Below are 23,933 nucleotides of genomic sequence, written 5' to 3' on the forward strand. Positions count from 1 at the left end.
GAAGAGAAGGTTGGAAATTGGAGAACGCAACAAACTCAAAGCAAACAAAACATTTGGCTTGTATGTGTTTAATGATAAAGAGGCCTTTCACAATGAGTTTAGAGCCTTTTCTTAAAGAATACACACGATCAGCTTCAGCAGCTTAACGAGGCTTCTGTCATCACGGGCAAGATAATAGGTGGAAGAAGCTGGGAGACGTTACAAGTTGCTTGTATTATTTATCAGAGCATGAAGCCGTTTGTTCCACAAAATGACTCCAAGCTGAAACTTTTAAAGCTATTAGAACCACTGCTGTCTACAACTAATCTATATCCAGTGCACATTTTAACAGATGAGTAAAACTAGCAAAGCAAATGAATTAATTAATATTAATAATAATGATAACAAAAACAAAGAAAATGAGGAGATTAAGACAAAACAGAGTCTAAGAATGAAACAGGATGACAAAAGATGGTTCTTATTCTTTTCCCAGTTTGTGAGGCAAAAACATATTTGTGAACCCATAGAGGCTGAGAAAACCTAAACAGCTGCATCGACGCCTGCTGAAGACAATATCATGTGACCGGTGTAACGTTAACAACAGTGAACCTGAGCAGGTAACTGTGAGGTTCTGGTGTGAGTGACATGAAGAATTAAGGTTGCTAAGGTGACGGTAGACAGGAATATGGGTCCAGGAGATGGATTACAGAAAATAAACAGGATAGGGCAATGACAGTTTCTATTTCATAACAGTGAATACGAGAATGTGCTTCGTAGTTTCTGTAACGTTTCATCAAAATGGTGCAAAAATTCATAAAGAATTTTGTTTCGGTTAAGTGTATGTTGTGATCTGTGCTCATGGGAACTAAATGTAAGCTGAAAAGGTGAAATTATGTGTTAAAATGACGGCGTGTCTGTGATTGGAGAGTGGAAGGAAAAACAGAAAACACCAGCCACATTACTGCTCCTCATCAGGGGCTTGACAAGTCCACATGACAGCTGATGCTGCCATAGCGATGGCTGAAAGCTGGCAGTGTTTCCATCACGTCGCCCCAATGCACACTTACATAAAGCCACAGGCGCCACAACAGCATCAGAAGTGACACAGGGCCACACAATGACGGCAGAGTAAGACACACCTGGACGATTCTTTCTTTAGCTCGCTGAGAGTTGTGTTTTCCATCGTCTTACCTCATTTACTACCTAAATTAAGACACAGGTGGTAACGCATCTGCACGGCCGTAAGCTGCCTTGATCGAAACGTGACCTGTACATACTGTACAGAGTGACTTCAACTGCTGGAAGGTGCAAGAACAGACCATAATGAAAAAATACTTTTGTCTCAAGGGACAAAACTCAAAAATTTTGTGACTGGCTTTAAAATATAAACAATTTAATCCAGAACTTTGGCAGTCTTGTAATAACATCATACCAACTGGAGCAAAAAAAAAAGAAAAAGCATTCCTGCTTTGTCAGACACACACACCCCGAAACCCAGGAAACCAAATACAGGCAAATAAACAGAGAGAGAAAAGCTAACGAGGTCTGTGAGAATTAAAAGAAGGTCACAGTGAATGACTGGCCTGTAACTAAAACACTTTACATGAAGTGTCTATTTATCATTTCGTCCTTATGTTTTTGTCATATTCATTAAAAAAAGTATTTTTGAATGCTATCTCCAGTTGAATAAAATCAAGATAAGATCAGATAACACACAGAAAGAAGAGGAACGGGCTAAAATGTGGAAAATGCAAGTGTAAGAGAAACACCTGAATAAAGTGCAATTCACCTTTAAAGAGTTCAAAATCCAAGAAACAAATTCCTAAATCTAACAAATCCACTGAAGCGCTTCATTATTGTTATTTTCTGTCTTTTTAATGCCTTTTTTTTGTAAGGAATGACTGGTTAATCAAACTAAAAAGCTGCCCTAAATTTACGTTTGAACTATTCAATTGTTTGTAAAATATCCACAAAGTTTCCTTTTGCCAAAAAACTTTTGTGAATGAAAGTTAAAAAGAGAGAGAGAGGGAGAGAGATTATTACCTGTAATGTTAATGGTTTCTGACACGAAGTTGGAGAAAGCAGACCACCCTCCTCCCCCTGCATCACAAAGCTGCTACAAACTAAAGGCTGGCTACTTGACCTGCAAAGACCTTCACCTCGGGTACACCATTGTTCCCTTTGTCCTTGTCGTCACTATGCCAACCTAAAGCCGAACCTTTGTGTCTCGATCTTTGGATACATATGTCAAAATTCTCACCGCCCTGACTAACCCTGAGCTTACCTTCACCGAGATTATCCAGCAGTCTAGAGCAGGAACATTCTTAGCCTTTCCAGTTAGACTCAGTCCAGCTTAATTATCACCAACCACAGAAAAAAGAAAAAAATGAAAAGAGAGAACAAAAAGGTGTTTTCCAGCTTCAAAAGAGTTTTTGATAGCAAATTTAATAATATCTCAGCGCTATCACTTTGGAAGCCGCTGTGCGTTTTTGTTGTTCAGTGAGATGGCAAAGAATAAAACTCCTGTAAAACTCAAAGCAAAAAGTTTACCGTGAACCAAACTAATTTCCCTTTTTCCTGGTTAGAACGAAGGGATGAAAGGCAGATATGAATATCATCAAGATAAGACTACAAGCCACATTTAACCATACATTTATATAGTGCTTTGTTCTATAAACTTGCAGGCCAATTTAAAACAAATAAAACCAAACAAGCACGCTTTCCAGAAAACTGGAATGGCCGATGGAAGCCCGTACCGGCACCGGCAAACTCCACACAGAATGGTTTGAGCAGAGCTTCTTGCTGTGAGGTAACAGTAATAACCAGTACCCCCCTGGCACTTAGTCTCAAATGCGCAACAATTAATAAAGATCAAGATAACTGACAGTAATATTTGAGTATAAACAAATATTGCAAATTCAAAACTGGCCTTTGGTTCAAAAGAAACCTCTCTGCTGAAGAAGAGAGACATTGCACTAAATTTGAATCCCTTGCTTAATTTTGGTTTAATCACAAATCTGACCAGATTCAAACAGAATGAAATCGGTTTAGTGTTGATGTGTAAAAACTTCCAGCTGCATTTTGCTTCATGTGCCTAATTCCCCCATTCACCTCAGCTAGAAACAAGTCCAAACTTACCCTACGGAAAGACACGACATAGAAGGTGTCGCCGCGGCGGTTCAGCTCATCAAAGAAGTCGGTGTACGTGTGACGAGGGGCGTAGTACACCTGCAGCTCACTGCCAGGACTCCTGTGGAAGAAACGCAGATAATTATGAAAACACTCGTCAGAGGAATATGGTAGCAATGAAACCTACAAACATTCAAGCATGCATACTTGTAATTAACTGCAGATAGTAAATGTAGGATAATCTGTAATATATCCATATTTCAACTATATGATTTATATCACAGCGTCCTATTTGATTTCTGCTTGTTCAAACACCAACTCAAACAGCAACTACTAAAACATCCCAGTGGTCTGTGCCTCAGTATAACAGACTTGCCCAGTAATTTGCTGCTGGAGCACAAAGTAAAGCCTAAAAACTGCTACTTCGCTATCTCACTGCAGCATTGAGTACTTCCTCCTATTTTTGGTGTTATGTTTTTTTCATCTGGCCTTAAAGAGGTTAACTTCTGAAAGTGATTTTCTTTCATTTTCCTATGAACTCAGATATTTTGTAGCCAGATTTAAAAGCGCCAAAAAGCCATTGACACCATCTGTGTGATCTAAACTGTGCAGCAGAAAAGTTTCTCGTTCATCGCCAAACTTCTAAAGCGGTGTGCAAGGGTCATCCTTTAAAAATCACTGCATCATAAATCGAATATTATAAAACTGTAAAATATAAAAAAAGGGGACAAATGCCAAAAACGCTCCAGTTTCTATTTAAAGCAACGCTTTGGTCAAATTCTACTAAAACACCAAAACATGGCAGGTTATTATGTCTACAGGTGCATCAACTAATCAACCTTCATTAAAACAAAACACAAACACCTGAAATTTTCTGTAGCCGGCCTTTACTTACTTTTCCGCAGTAGTTTCTGTGTATTGAACCGTCACAATCTGGCTGCCTTCGTCCTCCTTATTTCCTGTTTTCTGTCAGGGAAAAACCAGACAATTAGCTATAATCTGTGCAACCACATCAATGCCCATGAAAGAGAACAGTAAAAATAAACAGTATTGCCTACATAAAAGCAGACTATCCTTTCAAAACTCCTAGAGATCCACACACACACACACACACATGTGTCAAGGTTTTCTCCTGATAAATTACATCTCGTTCAGAAATTTTACAGCTGTCATGAAGAAATAAAGACTCAGGTGGTGATCCACAGGCACATGTTACATCAGAGTGAGCAGATTTACTGTTCAACTCCAAAGGCCGAAAGGGTAAAACAGCTGAATACAGACAGGCAATAAACACCTCCACCTTTTCTGTTAATACAGATAAGAACAATGTGTGTATATATGAAGTGGGCAGATGGTTGGCTTTAGTAGACTGGACCTGCTGTGACAGATTTTGAAAAAAAAAGAAAAAATATGGAAAAAAGGAGCAGGGGGCACTAATCCCATAGCTCCCCTCTAAGTGTTATGTTTACTTTCTCAGGGCTGCCGGATTAAATTCAGCCCAATAAAGAGAAACGAGAGGCAGAAAAAGGGGTAGGTGTGACTGGAGGTGAAACAGTGGTGAAAGACAGGCTCTGGGTTGCCAAGAGACTTTTAAAGTGGAATGGCTTGAAATCCAAATGAGGTTTAGTTTGCAATATGTATTGCCAGCAGCAAATATCACGTAAATTTGTGCACGGACCATTACGTGCGTTTTACTGTTTTGCAAAACACGCTGCTGTGACTTACCAGAATCGTCCTGGTGGGTTTGTGGTTGCTGTTATTCTCTCGTCTCGATTTGGTCTGCTGAACTTCGTGACGGTGGACCCAACCCCTCAACTCATGGGCCAGCCTGCCAAATTAACACAGTGCGTCTTTGCATTTTAGCATGAGGGGAAACATATGGACAGTAAGCTGTATATGAAATAAAGTTACTTACTCAATGCACTTGGTCCTGTTGACAGAAGGCTGGCAGGGCGGAGACGGTCTGACAAAGATGGGATCCTTTACCACCATCAGGGCTTTATCTTCAGATCTAAAACAGAATAAAAAGCACAGAGATGTGAAATAACCAAAGAGCCAAATCTTTGCACAGCCACTAAGATACTCAAAAATCTACGTCAACCTGCTAAAAATATTGTGAATAAAGAGCAAGAACTAATACGGCTGCATGCAGTTCACTGCAGGCAAAGTACCCATGGTGGAATAAGTAACAGGGAACAAAGTGGCACCAAATTGGAATTCATCTTGGCTTTAATGTGGTGATAATTACACTAGGAACTAATAAAAAAATTTTTTTGGTTCCTTTTGCTCAACATGTGCAGAGGTGGCAGTGATCCAATCGCTGAATGCATGCATGAAGACATATACTTGCATCAAAGGGGCGAGTGCAGCGACGCATGCTGCTGTAAATCCTGCGCACAATTATCATAAACATGCTACAGAGTTGAGCACTGCCACCCAAATGGTCACATATAGTCTGACTCTGAGCACAGACAGATGAAAACAATCAAACGTTACCACATTTAAGTTCAAATGATTAGCACCACGCAGCACCTCCTGACTTTACTCTGCAGATTTTACTCCCTGACTCTGGTTGGAGAGTTACAGAGAGTGAATGTAACTCTCGAGGTGCCGATGTAGACTACCCAAAGAAAGTGCCCACCTGTGCGGGGCTTTGTTAAGAAAAATGTAAGTCAGCGATGTAATCCCTCCCCTGGGCCTCACCAACGTGAGCCAATTTGTTGACTATGCCTCATTTTCCCGTCTCTTAATGTCCTGGAAATGGTTCCATGAGACAACATGTCAGACCAAAGAGGCCTGATAGTAAGTTTAAAAGAGGGGCCCATTTTAACCTTCAAGCACATGAGCAGCTTCCTGTTCAGTGGGACCCTAAGATTAGATCGCATATCTCCCCAATCATTCTTCTCACTGCTGGGTTTGGTGCTGTCACCCCTTTTGCAAAGGCTAATGTGTTCCTTCCTGCCTGCGCTGTGTTTAATGCTGCTGAGAAACTTGATACTACACAAGAACAGTCTGCATTAACATGTGACAAAGCCTAGGCAGAGATCTAACGCACAACGCAGGATGCCTTGGAGACGTTAGATGTTTGACCACCTTGCAAAACATAATTTTCATGACATGGGGAGTCAGGTATGGTACCAAACAGGAATGTTATTCATGCAATTTACAAATGTAACTGCAGGATCTGGAGTGCATTTAGAAAAAACAAAGAATATATACATAAGCACATAGAAAAATAAACTATTAACAATATACAGCTTTCTGTCAAACAAGAACTGACCCCAATTTCTCACCTTGCAGTTCAAAGCGCAACTACTAGACTACAGCAAGGACGCTGGAGGCATTCAAACGGCTGTTTGGACAAGGTAGGTGATCAGCTGCCACTTGTGTTTACATGGGCCTTAATGAGCTTCACCGGTTCAGACTGAGCACAGGTGCATCCTGGTCTAGTTACATACTGGATAAACATGCTGTTGTGAAGGCAGTTAGGGGGTTTAGCTCATTACCTGTCGCCCATCTCAGACGGCCTGCTGCCAAGAGTGTCAGGACCCATCAGGCGTTCAATTTCTGCCTCTGGTGAGAAACCCAACAGGTGTCTGCCACTGTGCTGCGTGGAAGCAACTTCGAGCGAAGAGCCCGGGCCACCCTGAAACAGACTGATGACAAAGAAAAAAGTCAGTTAAGAAAAACAAAAAACCCGCAGGTGAGGTAAAATCAGGACACTTGAGTTAGAAAAGAAATGTAAAAAAAAGAACTTGGTGCTGGACTGAAATGCACGTGACCCACATCCTGTGCACAGGAGGGATTTTTGTTTTTAGCCATGAGCAGAATCTGAACTCTGATCTCGACTGCACTACCCAAAGGGCGCATGCACACAAGCAAAAATACACACAGTTACTTTGAGTGGTATTACTACGCTGTGTGGCATTTTCATTTCAAAGGGATCTAACCTCAAAGCGGGCATTTTTTACATTCCAGAGGAGAGCCCAAACACAAAAAGCCACAGATGTGAGCACAGGTAGAGGCTCACACACACTTCAGATACTGTGAATGCAACCGCAAAAGCAAACTCATTCGCATGTTTCCATGTTTAACCTCTAGATAAAAAGGAAAGAAAAAAGTGGATTTTAGTAAAGAGAAGTTTCAGATCCAGAAAAGATATGCTTGGATCCTCGTGGAGAATGAAATTCCCAGTAGGAAATAAACATTTTTATAAAATGAGAACAGAAAATTTTTCAATATACTTGGAGGTGAACTGCGCTCTTGAGTTACACAACCCCTCCATCTGCTAGCTGAGAGGAATCAAGTCCCCCCCCTTTGGTGTAGTTTTATATAACTCATTACAATTTGTCCCAATTGTTAATATTACAAGCAGAGATAAGAAAAATGACCATGTGCAAATGCTTTTTGCATTTCTTTCTTATGTTTGAAGCCAGAATGATTTTATTTTACTTTCACAAGTGGTAACAGTTTACTTTTGCCCCAGCCCATCACAGTGTTTTGAGAGTTATTCATCCATTAGTCAAGAAGTCCTATAAACTCTGGCAGCAACATCAGAGGACTGAACTGTACACACAAGAACAATACGGCACATATGAACTATTAATCGCCACTTTCTTTTCCAAGAGATTGGCTTTGGTCAGGATAAAGGTGGGCTTTTATAGCATGTGCATTAATGGACTACATACTACTCAGTACTATGCTCTGGTGCTTGGCTCCAGAGCATAGTAGTAAAGTCTTACGGGGAAACCCCCAAAAGTATTACCATGCAAAGTCAATGACTTTTAATATACACAAATATTAGCTCAACCGATGATCACCTTTTACTTTTTGTTCAATATACTTGATAAAAGAGATTTTTCTTCGTTTTGAGGGAGTGGGGCGGTTAAAAAGTTGAAGACATCGTCTGAAAAGGAAAACGTTTTTTGCATAATATCTTACATGTAGGGCGTGCTTCCCACTGTGAGTCACGGGGCTTCCCATTTCTATTCAGTCAATAATCATGGCAGAAATATTCATGCAGCCTGACAATATCAGCGTCATCAGCACTCATTTGGTTTGAATTGAATTTCAGCCATCGATCACTGTATCAAATGACTTTTTATGGCAAGTGAAAGCATTCATCTGTTCAGTGTCCCACGCTCACCTCATTGGTGCAACATTAAGAACGAGGAACACCACGACCACCATGAGGCACACCGCTCTCCTTTTGGGTGCTGTTGCTTTCAGCACTGTGTTCTGCAGAGAAAGCGAGGAAACCCATTGTAGTAAAAACGACTTCCAACACGTGCACATGTGCCTGTACTGTGAGGGAAGCGCTGGTCATATCTCACCTTGCTCAGAAGGCCCTCCAGCTGTTTCTTTAGGTTGCCGTTCTCATTCTTGAGCACCTCGTTCTCAGACAGCGCCACCTTCAGGCGAGCTTCCAGCGAAAGCAAATACTCTTTCTTCTTTTTCCGAGACAGGGATGCTGACTCGCGGTTTTTTATCATGCGCTGCTGTCTCTGGGACAACTTGGACTACAGTGGGAATGTGAGAAAAAAACAGAAACAAGGACATCATTTATTATTGAAGTTACGCCAATATTTTATCCTTCCTCGACTCCAAACAGGAAAGAGAAGCAGTTACTTCCTAAGCCACCCGTTGGACTGCAGACCACAGGTTCTTCTGACTTAAATAAAAAGTCTTTTGAATCACATGAGCAGTTGTTTTTAGTAAAATGATCCAAAAGTGTCTTGGGAATGAGGAGAAAACTAGAAACATCTCGTGCTTCCAAAAAGTTAGGTTACGGCTGTCTCATCCAATATGCATTACAGACATCATAAATACAGCATCAGAGGAGATTCACTCAATCACTACATCTCTACTGAGTCACCACCGGTACAGAACTTACTTTCTGTTCCAGAGTGATCATGCTGAATACCGCTGGCAAAACATTATTATTTCCCAGAGTAGTTGATCTTTAATCTTTCGAGTGTATTTTTTTTTGATAATTATGGGAAATAAGCGTGTGAACGTGTGCTTTGTGATTTCACAGTGACGTCGACCATCAAGTCCAAACAAGAACCGAGGATGGGATTAACAAAAAAAGAAACAAAAAAAACCACACAAAATAAAAACAAAACAAAAAAAACTGCCCATAAACATAATTACTCTGACCACAGCGTCTCTGGGAAACTAAACATCATTTTACAGTCAATTCTAAAGACGTATGTTATATTCATTTGTATTTACTGCCATTTCATTTCACATACATGTGCTCCGACATCTGCTCTGTCCATTTCTTGAACCAACACTCATTCATTAACACTTGGAACACATGAGGTATATTGAAAAATACTGAGGAAGGAGAGGTGGGAGAAGGCAGAGGTTTGAATTGCAGAGATTGGCATGAGAAAAAAGAAATCACAGGAAACGCAGAAAATAAATGGAAGCAGGAAAGATAAACCCAACATAAAAGCCGGTGCCGACTGTGTTATTCTCACCCAGAGACTCCCTCTGTTGCTGGTGCTCTAGTTTACCTCAGTGATAGAATAATAAACAGACACATTAAGGATGTATTGTAAGGTTAATGACAATTCTTCAGCAAATCCTGGCATTAACATCGCTCCAAAGAGCCCTTAAGTGTATGCTTTAAGTAAAATATTTACACCAGGATCGTCTAGGGGCATAAAAGGTCACCTGCAATGCTTCTATTCTATATGTGTGTTTAGAAAAGGTGTCACTCATTGATAAATGGGTTCACATCAGGCACATAAACACAGAAACAGTTTATATGTTAGTGGTCTAAATGTGGAAACATAAGAACGGCCACAGCCAGCATCTATTGTTTTAACTCTCAAGGTAAACTATAAATAAATAAATACAATTCTGGCATTTTTTTCAGTTCAGATTTGTTTATCTGAGGCGTTTGTGTGAATCAAGACTTTAAAAATATCAACATAAACAAATTAATAAATAAATAAAGACACGCTCAAGTTGTTAGATTCTTTCCACTTGACGTCAGTAAGATGAGAACTGAAATCAAAGTCTCGCATGCTAACCCAAATAGTGCATATGTTAACATGACCTCTCTCAAATTAGCAGAACCAGTGGCACAGATTACCCAAACACCTTCATTGTCCACCCACTCCCCAGCCATCTCGCCGCCCCTCTTCTCCAAACACAAACGTCCTCCTAAGGGTAAGTCTCTAAGATCCAGGGTCTAATAGCCCCGCTGGTGATTAAGTTATTTGGATCCCTGTATTTGTGTTCTGTCTCCTGAGAAACTCTTCTGTCTCCCAGCCGAGGTCTGGGAGCCGTGCCACTAGCCCGAGCCTGGGAACACTGCAAGTAAGCAGTTACCAGGGAGTGAAGAGCACGGGGAACTTCACGTCGCGTCCACAATGAGGCTGGGGAGGAAGATGTGGGGCAAGGGGCAAAAAAAAGGGGGCTGAGTGGCATTTCTCAAGAAGCTTGGCGGGTTGAGAGGCTAACAGTGATACTTGTTCACACTCAAACTATTTGAATGCCAGTGGGAAATGCAAACAAGGGGGGAAAATGCCCATTAGCAAAGCACAGCTCATACAGCAACAGCTGCAGACAGCTGTTGGTTTACTGATCAGCGCCGTGTGAATGCATCTAATTGCATGATCATCCCAACTCCTGGTCAACAGCACTTCAACAGATGAATATGGGTGAAGAGAGAAAAGCATACAGGAGTCTGATCACCACAATGCAAGTAAGGAACCCCTCATTCAGTTCAACAGTTCAAGGATTATTCCAAAAGGAAGTTTGTGATTAACCATTAATCTATCCAGATGATAGTGGCTTCCTCTAACGGGTCAGGGTGTAAATGTTTCATGATTTTACTGTGAGTCATAAACCCTCATAACTGTGAAATGGTTTCCATAGGTGACATTTCAGTCGAGCGTGACGCAGACAGTCGCCGAGATCACAAGTCCCCCAACAGTTGAAAGGATGCGCACAGTACCAACAAAGAAAACATCTTTGCTAATGCAGGAGGAAGCCGGGAGAGAGAGGTGATGAGTTACAGATCTGTCGTAGCCAATGTGGTTGCAATATGTTGAGCAAAGAGCAAGCAGAATGATGAACCTACTTCAGCCATAAAGTTTGCTAATAGGATGCGAGTGGATCATTATTATGTTGTGTATTTTCTAATGTGATTTTTGTTTATTTCGTTTTGACTTCTTTAAGTCTATTAATTCAGTTTAGTTTCACTTCGTTTCCAGAGTGTGTTTGGTTGTCCATCCATCCATCCATTCGCTTGCGCTTATCCTTTTCAGGGTCGCGGGGGGCGCTGGAGCCTATCCCAGCTGTCATAGGGCGAAAGGCGGTTGATTTTTTGTTGTTTAAAAATGTTTAGTTTTAATTTAGTTAGTAATGATTATTGTATGGAGGGCATGAGCCAGAGGCAAGATTTAGGAAAATTAGTACAGGCAGTAGAACCTTTGGAACTCAGTTGACTCTCAATGAACACATCAATTTTAGTTTAGTTACTATAATAACCCTGGATCAGAGTTCTGGCAGTTTAAGGACAAAATTTTGGAATTATATATAAACAGTGAGCGATTAACCGTGCTGTGCTTCTGAAAAAAATATAACAGCTACTACTATTTTTCCCCATCAGCAGTATGCAGTGTGAAGTGCACAGTGCTTGGACGGTGAGACTACAAAAAGGGGTCTTAAGTTAAGTGTTCATGTGTTATTCACTCACTGCCTACTTTCTTCAACTGCTAATGGCAAAGAAAGGTGATTTAAGTGACTTCTGAGTATTTCACAAACTGCTGACCTACTGGGATTTTCCCACACAACCATTTCTAGAGTTTTTAGAGAATGGTCCAAAAAACAGTGAGTGCCAGTTCTCTGGGTGGAAATGCCCTGTTAATGTCAGAGGCCAGAGGCACACTGTGGGCCTGTTAGTACCAAGTGTGAATGCCTAAGCCTACCACACTATTGTTACTGAACATGTTTTTACCACAGTGTATGCATCTTACAATGGCTGCTTCCAATAGAATTAGGTACAAGGCTCTTCAACATGACAATGAGCTCAGTTTACTCAAAAAGCCTCCACGGTCACCAGATCTCAATCTAACGGATTAAGTCTGAGACGTAAAGTATTGGAACAAGAGATTTGCAACATTGAAGTGCAGCCAGCAAATCTGCAGCAACTGTGTGATGTTGCTGCAAAACCTCAGAGGAATAGGTCCAAGCACCTTGTTGAATCCATGTCATGAAGAATTAAGGCCATTCTGAAGGAAAAAGGGGTCCAAGTACTAGAAAGGTATACCTAAAAAAAGTGGCCAGCGAGTGGATTCAATGTTTTTAATCAAGCTCAGTCTCAGCTGTCCAGCTTTAGAAATATTTCTGATGAAAAGAAGTTAAACATGCCTAAATATCTGAGTTAGCTGTACGCAGGGACCACCAGGCCTTCCTGGGGCCCACCCCTGTAAATCCTTCCATCCTACTAATGGGAACCTTTGTTGAGGCCTGCAATTTCAGACGGGATTGGTTTCCCTTGCATGCATGCACATGCACACAAACACACACTCACATACATCTAAATCCCTTGCCATTTGGGAGCCCATTACACTACACTGACCCAATCCCTGATGGCTATTTACAGCTGTCGCACTGCACAACACCTGTCTGAAGCATGTAATCCTTTGCAGCCGTTTAACATCCAGGCTTACGCAGGCCAAAATACAGCACTGTGGAGACCAGAATCAGCGACACACACACAGACTTACTGTACAACATGCAGCAACACCTGGCACAAGCATGCCATCTTTAACAGGCATTTTACACATCCACAAGCCTATCAAGTCCACCACTCTGCTGCAGCCAAACCACGATGAGTGAACGCAGCTGCAGTGCTCTCTCACGAAGAGTCGAGCCTCTTACATTCTCCTTGTTGTGCCACAGAAACAACCAACTCCATTGAAATTGCTCTAAATATAAAAACATTCCATCCTTAACAAAAATGTGTAAAAACTGCCGCAGTTGTCCTTTAAAAGGCTCTTCAGATGAGCTTTTTAAATTTCCACTACCTTTTTCTCTTGGTAAATAAGGTGAACTTCAAAACTTTGGATCTCTTTGTCCTGCTCACAATTAAATGTTTACAGACCCTTTCTTTTAATCACCTATTATAAACTTTATTGACTTGGTTGGGTTTACAAATGGCTGAGAGGAGTATTTGTTTTGGCCTCTGAGGTTTGGAATTCTTCGACATTTCTCTCGATGTCTGGCGCAAAAAGTGCTTCTCTTGACTGAATTATGCCCGCGATAATTGGACAAGTTCCTCTACGCCCTTTTAGGGGTGGGCGGCTTTTACAGCTAGAGGTCAACCATTACATTTTATTTTAAAAAAAACACAACAAACCCAGACGCTTTTCAGAATCTTTTTTTTTTTTAAATTACCCGATTAACCAAGTTAATATTAATTAAGATGATGTGAACTGTTTTTCCATGTTCACATATATCACTGCCCCATGAGATAATAACAGCAGAAATCTGGATACATTTTCCCACTGTCACCACAGAAATCACTACACATGGTTTTAGAGACATTCCACAAATGTGACACATGGTTTTCCATAATTAACAAAGGTTCAAAATGTGTTAACTTTTCAATTTTGCAACTTTGCTGTTCAGCCTAATGCTAAGGAGACATGCTGGGAATGTGGAAGTCCTGCTAACAAAACAAACAAGTCTGAAAGAGGAGACAGAGTGAGAACATGTTTCTCAACCCAATAAAGGTCAGATGAGAACAAGACATGAGTAACTGCTGTGCTGGAGACCGAAGCCCGAAACAACAGCGAATTTGCTAAAAGTCCCAGCGAGTCGCTAGCCTCAGGTCTTTAAAAGATCACGACAAACATGCCCACACAAAATAAGACAAGCACTTGTAAAAGTTGGTGACCCTTTATGAAGAGACCAAGAAAATGTGCCATAAACAATAAAAAATACTACAAGTTTACTTTATGTCTTTTAAATTGCTGGGGCAGTCTCTGCTGCAGTTAACGGGGCCTCGGTTGCATGTATACGCTGTCGTAAAAATCAACCAGGGAGAAACGAATGCGTGTGGGGAAAGCGCAGCTGTCCTGGCATCACCCCTGAACGCATCACACGAAAGAATACACCCTCTGCCATTAATACTGAAAGCAATGTCCCGTCCTTTTCAAACTAATCTGTTCTACTGTAGCAAATTTAAAAAAAAACCACTCATCATCTATTTGTATTTTTACATGTTTGTGTCGTCTCAGTGCTCTGCAGCATTCCTTAAGATTTATCTCTGATTACAAAGTGAAAATCAAAGGAGCTTGCAAAGAAAAGCGTCTGGACTTCTTTAAGTTGCTTGAAGATGTTTCACCTCTCATCCGAGAAGCTTCTTCAGTTCTAAGGTCAAAGTGAAAATCATTCCTTTCAGATCATAATGTGGTCTCAAGCCACGGTTCTCAAAGTGTGGTCTGTGGTCACAAATGGTGGCCGTTGTTAACATTTTATTCGGCCCCTGCGCACAACAAAGAAAGAATGTGATTCTCTACATTTCATACTATGTATAATGGTGCAAAATGAGACAAAAGGAACAGTTTTCTTCTGTTTTAACTTCTTAGGGGTGGCTGTGGTTTAGGAGATAGAGTAGGTGGTCTCCTAATGGGAAGGTTGGTGATTCGTTGCCCAAGCGTACTGATCTGCATGATACACTCACGATGCAAAACAATGCTGCTCCATGCAAGCGCACACAGGCAAGTACTTGCATGTCGATACACACACGCGCACACAAACACAGGTGTTGAAGGCACCATTTATTCCTGTGAATAACTTGGGCACATTGCTAGTTAGGTAGCAAATTAAAGACTACGACCATCACAGCGTTTCGTGAGCTTAAAAATCCTACCTATCCTTAAGATACTCCTCCACTGTCGTTGAAATACTCATTAAAGGCCTGCATGCTTCTAAAACACACAGGGTAAAAATAAAAATGTTTTACAAGCTTGTAATTTATTTATTTATTTTGGTAAACTTGCTCTGAACGATAATCAGATATATTACTCCGGTGCTTTCTTTTAATTTTATATTTACTTTTAACTCCAACTCTGTATAGTTTGTAAAGCACTTTGTAACCTGTCTATGAAAAGTGGAACAAATAAGAATTATACTACTTATACTTATATCACCACATGTGCCTGCATTTAATGCACCTGATTTTAGAGTAAACACCCAACAAATCCCCACAAAAACAAGTTAACAGTCAGCATACAGAGAAAGATGAATAATCATGACACACAAAATAAGAAAGAATTTTTTTTCCCTGTATATTTTATGGATAAGAGCTTTTAAACCAGAAGTGGTAACATCTCAGTGTTGGGTGATATATAGAAACTCTCATAAAAGAAGATTCTTAGAGAATGCTCAGAACTCACATCATCCTCTGAGGATGGGGTCAAAAGTGTGCCCGAAACCACTGGTGGAGCAGCGACGGGTACAGACCAGTCCTGGCTGAGTGCTGGCATAGTGACCACGCTCCCAGAGATGGCCTGTGGTGTTTGGATCTGCAGTAGCTGGCTTGGCTGAGACAGCAAAAGAGGGTGACCTGAGAGAGAGACACACAGGCTTTTTCAAATTAAAGGTCTTAACCACGCTAATCATATTTTTATTGTGTGATTAACATAGACTAATGAAGATTACTTTGCTTTCGCATTTATTTTTTCATCCAGCCTTCGTCTTGTACAGTGACAATACACAAAAGAAAGATGAGCCCAATGTGCCCTGTAAAAATGATGCAGATGCAGGTTCCTCCAAACTCCTCCCTGCCTCTGGTGACCCACATACACCTCCTTCTCTTTAACAGGACTTTTTTGTTAAATTACAGGTGGAGAAGATGTTTGCCATCTTGACCCATGGTCTTAAACTTGCACATTCCACCGTGATAGGTTTGTGATGCTTATCAGCTTAAACAGACATAAATGTGCACGTGTCCCCACACTTGAAGTACAACATAGCTCAAATGCAATAAACAAGGAAAACATAATGCAAGACTGTCACTATAAATTAAGGTCTTACTAATGCAGAAGCCTCCCAGAGCGGTGTGCCAGGAACCACTCATCAAGCTGACCCTGCCACCTTCCCCTTTAATGCTAAACCTGTCAATGCTAATTGTGCAAGCGTTTGCCAGTTCTGCTAATGAATGTGTGCAGTGCCAACACCAAGTCCTGCGCCCAAGTTCACCATGTGTAAGAAGTCATAGGCCTAAAAAAAAAACGTCAAACGTTTGGTTCAGCATGTTTGTTTGTTGGAAAATAATCAATAAACAGTTTCATTTCCTTTCTTTCCTTTTTCAAATCGTCCCGTTGCTGAGGAGGTTTACTCCTCAGCTGTGAATGTTGATGAGCTCATAAAACAATACCCTTCATAGCACTGAGCACGCTTGAATAAATTTCCATCTGGGGCTTTGCATTTGAATGTCTTGGCCTTAACCATCTGCCATCTTGGCCGTTACAAGGCAGACAGCGGAGCCAAGTTCAAATTCACTTCGAGAGAGGTCAGATGCTCCACCCATTTGGGACCCAAGCAATGACATAACTATTTACATTGGCTTAGATGCTGCTGATGTAACAAACACAGAGGGCCTGACTGGTCACCCAGAAAGGCTAAACCAGAAAGAAACAACAGCAATAATGACTCTAATGCACGAAACACATAGCAGCCCATAAACAGTCTCACTTTTTGGTTAGAAAGCAAGTTTGTTCGGCTATTTATTAAAAAATAATGATTTAAAAAGAGCGTATTTTTTTCCAAATGTTAGGCAAATATGGACATATTTTGATTAAGATAATCTACTGTCTAATTTCATTCTTATGTATTGATCATCAAGCAAAATAGTGAGAAACAGCCTCACACAGAGCAAAAACTGTTGTTAAAGCACCACCTACTGGCAAAGATACAACAATTAAATTATTGCTTACAAAAGATTCAGTAGCACTGACAACATAATCCTGAATATCATCTCTAAATTATGAGTTACAAAGTATTATGAGTAAGACATATCAAATTTCCAGTTAATATGACTAATGCATTGGTCCCCCTTCCTCTTCACCCTCTACACCACAGACTTCAGCCACTGCACAGAGACCTGCCATCTTCAGAAGTTTTCTGATGACTCTGCGGTGGTTGGATGCATCAGCAGGGATGATGAGACAGAGTACCGGGCTGTGGTCGACTCCTTTGTCACGTGGTGTGAGCAGAATCATCTGCAGCTCAACGTGGCAAAGACCAAGGAACTGATCGTGGACTTCAGGAAGACCAGGAAACACTTGACCCCTGTTTCAATCCAGGGGGTCAGTGTTGACATTGTGGAGGACTATAAATACCTTGGAGTACACATTGACAATAAACTGGACTGGGCTAAAAACACCACAGCACTTTACAGGAAGGGCCAGAGTCGTCTCTATTTTTTGAGGCGACTGAGGTCCTTCAACATCTGCCAGAAAATGCTGAGGATTTTCTATGAGTCTGTGGTGGCCAGTGCGATCCTCTATGCTGTTGCATGCTGGGGGAGCAGGCTGAGGGTCGCAGATGCCAACAGACTTAATAAACTGATCCGTAAGGCCAGCAATGTTGTGGGGATGGAGCTGGACTCCCTCAAGGTGGTGTCGGAGAGGCGGATGCTGTCCAAGATAAAGACAATGTTGGATAACACCTCCCACCCACTCCATGACATGCTGGTCAGTCACAGGAGCTCGTTCAGTGAGAGACTGAGATTACCGAAAAGCACCACTGAACGACACAGGAAATCTTTCCTGCCTGTGGCCATCTCCCTGTACAACGCATCCACTTAACACACTGTTTGCTGCTACAGCTACACATGTTTCTTTTCCAAATATTTATTTATAAGTGACTTATGTATGTATGTATGTATATATATGTATATATTGTACTATTCTTAGTTAGCGTATTGTCTGTCTTGTCTTAAAATTTTTTATGGAGCACTGTAACAAAAAATAATTTCCCCCAGGGATCAATAAAGTATTCTGATTCTGATTCTGATTCTGATTCTGATGCAATACAGTGCAGGGAGGGAGAAGCATGTTTTGATGTGTTGCAGTGTGAGCCCTGACCTGCAGGGGGTGCTGGTTTGATGCTGACTGGAGCTGGTTTTACCACAGGGAGCACAGTGGTCTGCAGGGGCTGGATGATGATTGTCTTGGCCTGCATGGGAGCTGCTGCTTGAGCCAATGGCACAGCTGTAATCAGTGGTTTGGGCTGGATGGAAACCTTTGGGCCAATCTGAATCGGCTTCTTGACCGGCTGCACTGGCTTGGCTGGTGTGCATGTGTGCATATGTCAAAGGACAGGGATGGAAGTAGTTAGACAAGGAAACGGTATTCATATAAATATCCTAAGCTCAGGAAAACAAATATGCATTTACAGTTATAAGTTATTCTTAAAAGACTTTTTTTTTTCAGGACTCGACATCCCAGAGTTTTGCAAACCCATACTGTGGTGCAAAAATAGCAAATCTTCCCTGTTTTAGTAATCAAATATCTAAATATTGAGAAAAGCTGAATAGCTAGCAGACGTGTGGTGGCAGAAGCTGCCTCACCTCGTACAACCTGATTGGTCCTCTTTGCAGCTTTTCGAGGTGGGGAAGAGATTTCAGAAAAGCCACTGGACTCTGAGCAGACTGAAAGAGGAGACGGCTGCGATTGTGGAGACAGGGCCTCATCCTGAATGAAGAAACAAATGAGATTTAGATCGTGTATCTTCAAGGACATGATCAGTGTAGTCACATCACTGTTTAAATACGTTTCACCCGTGACACTATAAATTAATTTGTGAAGCCATTTGTACTCTATGTGTGCTCAAGGCACGCCAGATAAAAACAGATAGAGTCCTTATCAGTACTCAAAGACTCCAGCAGACAAATGTGTCCTTGGAGAAGTCAGGACGATTCCTTTAGCAGACAAATGCGTGCAGACTGTGTTGAGGCCAGAAAAAGATGTAACCCTTGTCCTTGTTTTGACACGCTGTGAAAACATCTGCCTGCTAAATTATGCTAATATGCTTGAAGCTGTCAGCACCTTTTTTTCTGTTTTTAACGAGACGTTGGAGCACATTTCAGATGGATGGCAAATTATTAATCTGACAAGGTGTTTAAGGCTTTTGGTAATAAGTGTCTCAAGTGTGTGCATGACCATCCAAAAGGAAAGAGCAGCTGTCATTGTTTGAACGCCATCTGGATGAAAATTTTTGTTGCTGCAACTGCTCAAAGGAGGGGCAAGCATGTAAATAATCACATTGTGAAACAAAGTGCAATTTGCATTGGAAATGAAATTCAAATGCAGAAAAACCAGGAAGGACAAAGAGTTGAAAACCGTGTCTTACCTGCAAGGAACACGGAGACAAAGCTTCCACTGAGGCAGGAGAGGGCACCGAGCTCAGAGTGTGGGCAGGTGACAGAGAGTCCACGCTCACCTCACCATCTGGATGCACAAGGACATGGAAACAATGGGCAATATGTGCGAGTCTTATTCAGCATAAGCCAATGCGTCTCTCAAGTATTGAACCATTCAATACTTTTGTATTGTTGGACCATTAAACCTACTGCATGGTGGACAAGTTTGAAAAATAATGACGCACCAATGTTACATGCATGTAGTAAAACAGCTATATTATCCCTGAGTAATATCCCTTTTAGATTTATTTATATAGTCCTTATTTTGTGCTGCAGTGTGACACCACGTACCTGTGGAAATGCTGCATGTATCCATTTCATTCCATGGAGGAATGTCGATGTCAAAGTCCAGAACTGGAACACCATTGGCCTGAGAAATCAAACATATGGTTTTGAAAAAAATGGACTTCCTGAGAAAGCAGAATGGAAGCAAATGCATGTAGGGAAATCCAATCAATGTGTCATTTATAGCTGATAAAATTAAACACGTTTGAATTCTGGGACATTTATTTGAGTCTACAGTATTTTTTTTGCATGCACGATGTAGGTGGAATTTTTTTTTTTTTTTTGGTGCATGATCTATCCTTGCATAACAAAATGTGGCTGTAGCCATCTTAGGCTCTACCTTCAGCACCACACAGTCAATTTTTTTCAGATTTCCACTGGGCTGATCTTTCACTTCCCCGTGTATTTGCATATTAAGAGGATGAGTTACTCACATAGCCAGCATTATCAAGAGCTTCAAGCAGCTCATCTGCATCCCGCAGCTCATCGCCTAGTTTCTCCAGCTCATCGAACAGGCTTAAGTCTGTATGTCAATGAGAACAGAACACAGACAATTGCTTTCCATTAGAAATCTTTATCATGAGATTATTGAAGAAGACAATTACAAAACAATTACAAAAAATATCTTCAAAATAAGTAAGTGGCACATTTGGCTTTTGCTTTTTTCTTGCGGTTAACTGCCAGTAAAAGAGACAAGCTGGTATGATCAAATTTACTGTATTTGGTTAGTTCTGCCATATTCAATAAATAGCCCATACAGGCAATGTGTAATTTGGAAAAGTAATCAATACAGTTCAGACTGTGCCACAAAAACATGCATGCTCAACACGCACAACACAGCATAACACAATTACAGACAAAACTACTAACACCAAAAAATGTACCCTTAAAAATGTATCTTTGTTTTTTGTCTTTTTCAAAGCATAAACTCTAACAGGCCAAACAAGTTTATTATGGTCACACTTTAACAAATCTGTTTCACTTTCATTTTTAACATCTTATTTGTTTCTTCTACATTTTCTTCCTCGGGTTATTACACAATTCAGCATAAAACACAAGTAAGTGCAAACAGCAAGTCTATTATTAGTAACCTAATAAAAAATAGCATTAATAATGATAATAATAGATAACAATAAATATATAAATTGTTAACAAGTTGTACTTTTCGAGACCTTAAAAGCGATTATTAAAATAAATCAGTAAAAATGAGAAAAAAAATCTACAATCTTCGTGTTTTTGTTTTTTTAGGGTAAGTTGTGCACTTTATATATTATCAATATTTAGTATTACATATCTGTAATAATGATCAGACAATGCAGTGTGAAGTGTGCCCTGTCTCCAGTTACAGTGCTGGTTATAACTCCAATTACCTGCTGTTACATCATCACAGCATCATGGCTAATGCTAAATGGCTAACTTAGACTTAGGAGTGTGACAACAAGCACAACACATAAACCTCCTACTTGTGTCTTTAAAACAACCGACTTATAAACACTCCTCTTTTATACGTGTTGTCTCTGTTGATATCCTGGGTCAGCTACACTGCTTCTCTCTATAGGTCTTTCTAGAATATGTGAGCTCCGCTGTTGCTTACCCCACTCTCCCTCCTGATCGATGGAGATGATGCCTGCCTCACTATCCATCGCAGGGTATTGCCGATGATTTTCGAAGTCTAACGTTAAGTCGGATGACATCCTCTTTTGAATTCATTAGTATATTATCACACTGTAACAAAGCGCGATCATACCACTGTTGATCAAGCGGCTGTTTAGGGATGAACTTCCCATTTAGATACACGTCTGACTTTACCGTCAGTCTACGGGTGCCGCCGAGGGACCCGTCGCGCAGCGAGCATGGGCGCGCAGCTGGGAATTTTATTGTAATAATTTATTTTATTGCTCTCTGATTCTCAAAACAGAAAAAAAGTAACAGATACACAGAACAGAAGACTGAGTTATAGCTATCTAAATGACAGTAAGCAAAATAAGAGATCTTAAAAGAATTACAAGTAAGACATGTATATATATAAATACACACACACATATATAGGAAGAAAAAATGAACAAAAACAACAACAAACAATGCGAGAGCGACAGTGACATTAAACAAAGACACTAAAAGTATTACAAATTGCAACCGTTTTAATGCTGCTGGAAAATTTACATCGCAGCTTGTGGTTCCTAACTGCGCCACTAGGCAGCAGGATCGTACTGCAGGCTCCACGGTACGGCGTGAAATGTTTAGTGTTCAAACGCTGATTTCTGTCGACACGGAGGAGCTGAGATCATGAGGCAGAAGTTGAGTAAGTCACTTATGTTAAGTTCTAAAGCAAACTAGTAATTTTAAAGACTACACCTGCATTTCTGCAGTTTTAAAAAAACCGAAAAAATCCTGTATTGGCCGAATATGGTTAAATAAAGGTAATGTTTTGGCAAGGGGTCATAAGGGGTCATTTAAGAGACAAAAATATCTTGTTCATCAAAGTGTATATACAAAACGCAGTCTGCTTTGTGGTAGACACCAGTGTATTCTTCCCAGTAATTCGTCTTAGTTTAAAGTTCTTTACTTTAAGTTGACATCCACCGCCAGCTTTCTCGCTTTCCCCCCTCTTTTTTTGACAGAGAGGCAAGGCATTGGAACCTTTTGCCTCATGCACATGATGATGTTTCACCATGAGTCATTAAGGCCACATGCACATGGTAGTCACATGAGAGTTGTCAGAAACACAAAAAATAAGGTGAAAAGTGATATCTAATCAGACCAGATTTTCACTGATACTTCCCATATGTTGGGTCTTATTGAAGCCAGAGTCAGTTTTGTGGGAGAGAAATTTAAAAAAACAAACAAACACATAAAGGTATTTTTTTGAAGACAGATTCCTCAGTTTAGACTGGTCATTTTACCCCAGCTAGCTACTGATAGGGCAGCGTTCTTAAGACAACCAAACTTGGCTGTAATAATGGTCAGAGGAGGTGTGAATTGCATGGACAGAATCTATCCACTCTGTCCAATTCCTGGGGTTCTGTGCTGCTGTGCAGGTCCATTCTGATGTGAACTGTACTTGAGTGTCAGAGATTTCATCTTGGTGTGAAGCTTTTTTTTAAAACACACATACACACCTTGACAGCTACACAACTCTTCACACAGATTATATCTGCTACAATAATAGCTGGACACGCATAGACTCTGCTAGATGTTAGAGTGCATTTTCAGTCCTATTTCTAGTTCTGTAAGTAAAACTTTATTTTTAGAGGTGGACGTAAATCAGATCATATAAAATCATTCCAATTTTACAAGGAAAAAAAGCATGTTAAGACATTAAAAATGTGCTCTGCAAATATGGACAAGTTAAGGGTCATCAGTTCTGTAGCTAAACTCTAAGCAGTCCTGCATCAGAGATTTATGTATCGTTGAATAACGCGGGTAATTAATCAGCTCTTAAGAGTTATGTTTATAATTTGTGATTTTAAAATAACGCAGTCACTTTAAGTGACATTGTGTGCTAAAAATCAGCGGCAGGTGTACACTGGACTTAATCCTTCATGGGCATTTCAGGTCGTAGTGAGATTAACCTGAGGTGGTCTGGTTGATTCCCTGCTGGATTGGTTTGAAGCTTCTCTCAACAAGAAATAGCCACTGGTTTTAACCTAATACTTCAAGGTGGAGACTTACATTGAGGTCATCTACGTCTAAAAGTATATTGTGTTTACTTAGCAGGATATAGTTCTCTATGGTTCCAGTCTAGGGTTTTACTATTAACAGAACTCAAAATGCTAACTTTGTGGTGTCTTGATTATGGTAACAATGCAAGCATGTCTGTTTGGAGTCTGTGGACAGTTTGGGACTTATAATATTGATCGTGAGAAAAGCCCCTGAGAGCTAGACACAAAGAGCAGATTAACAGGTTAACCTGATATGTTGGCTGAATGGTTTAACAGAACATTTGTGTAAAATGGATTAGAGGCTTTGGTCATATTGCTGCTGCTGTTGGTGTACAAGCTGCTACAACACATCTCCTCCCTTTGTCTGAAATGCACCATTCATGCTGATGCTCTGCTAATTTTTTTTAAAGTTTGAAACAGAC

General features: G+C 40.6%; 2 protein-coding genes across 3 annotated transcripts in view; one reads left to right on the forward strand and one right to left on the reverse strand.

The window, feature by feature from the left end:
- Positions 1–21,682, reverse strand: part of atf6 (activating transcription factor 6) — a 28,953-nt gene extending 7,271 nt beyond the window's left edge. Inside the window, exons 1-14 of the mRNA XM_082522942.1 lie at positions 21,444–21,682; positions 20,284–20,372; positions 19,856–19,934; positions 19,495–19,592; positions 18,713–18,836; positions 18,228–18,431; positions 15,534–15,703; positions 8,442–8,627; positions 8,255–8,346; positions 6,615–6,764; positions 5,024–5,119; positions 4,834–4,936; positions 4,004–4,074; positions 3,118–3,229 (exon numbers count right to left, since the gene is read on the reverse strand). Coding sequence (XP_082379068.1) covers positions 3,118–3,229; positions 4,004–4,074; positions 4,834–4,936; positions 5,024–5,119; positions 6,615–6,764; positions 8,255–8,346; positions 8,442–8,627; positions 15,534–15,703; positions 18,228–18,431; positions 18,713–18,836; positions 19,495–19,592; positions 19,856–19,934; positions 20,284–20,372; positions 21,444–21,543 — 1,674 coding nt within the window. The 5' untranslated portion in view covers positions 21,544–21,682. The remainder of the gene's footprint in view (positions 1–3,117; positions 3,230–4,003; positions 4,075–4,833; positions 4,937–5,023; positions 5,120–6,614; positions 6,765–8,254; positions 8,347–8,441; positions 8,628–15,533; positions 15,704–18,227; positions 18,432–18,712; positions 18,837–19,494; positions 19,593–19,855; positions 19,935–20,283; positions 20,373–21,443) is intronic.
- A 382-nt stretch (positions 21,683–22,064) lies between these two features.
- Positions 22,065–23,933, forward strand: part of rxrgb (retinoid X receptor, gamma b) — a 30,973-nt gene continuing 29,104 nt past the window's right edge. The window contains exon 1 of one of the 2 annotated variants that reach the window (XM_082522955.1): positions 22,065–22,151. In XM_082522955.1, coding sequence (XP_082379081.1) covers positions 22,136–22,151 — 16 coding nt within the window. In that variant the 5' untranslated portion in view covers positions 22,065–22,135. The remainder of the gene's footprint in view (positions 22,152–23,933) is intronic. The other variant, XM_082522954.1, reaches the window with a different exon arrangement.

Source organism: Aulonocara stuartgranti (assembly GCF_965226115.1).
Source record: "Aulonocara stuartgranti genome assembly, chromosome: 23".
Lineage (NCBI taxonomy): Eukaryota > Metazoa > Chordata > Actinopteri > Cichliformes > Cichlidae > Aulonocara > Aulonocara stuartgranti.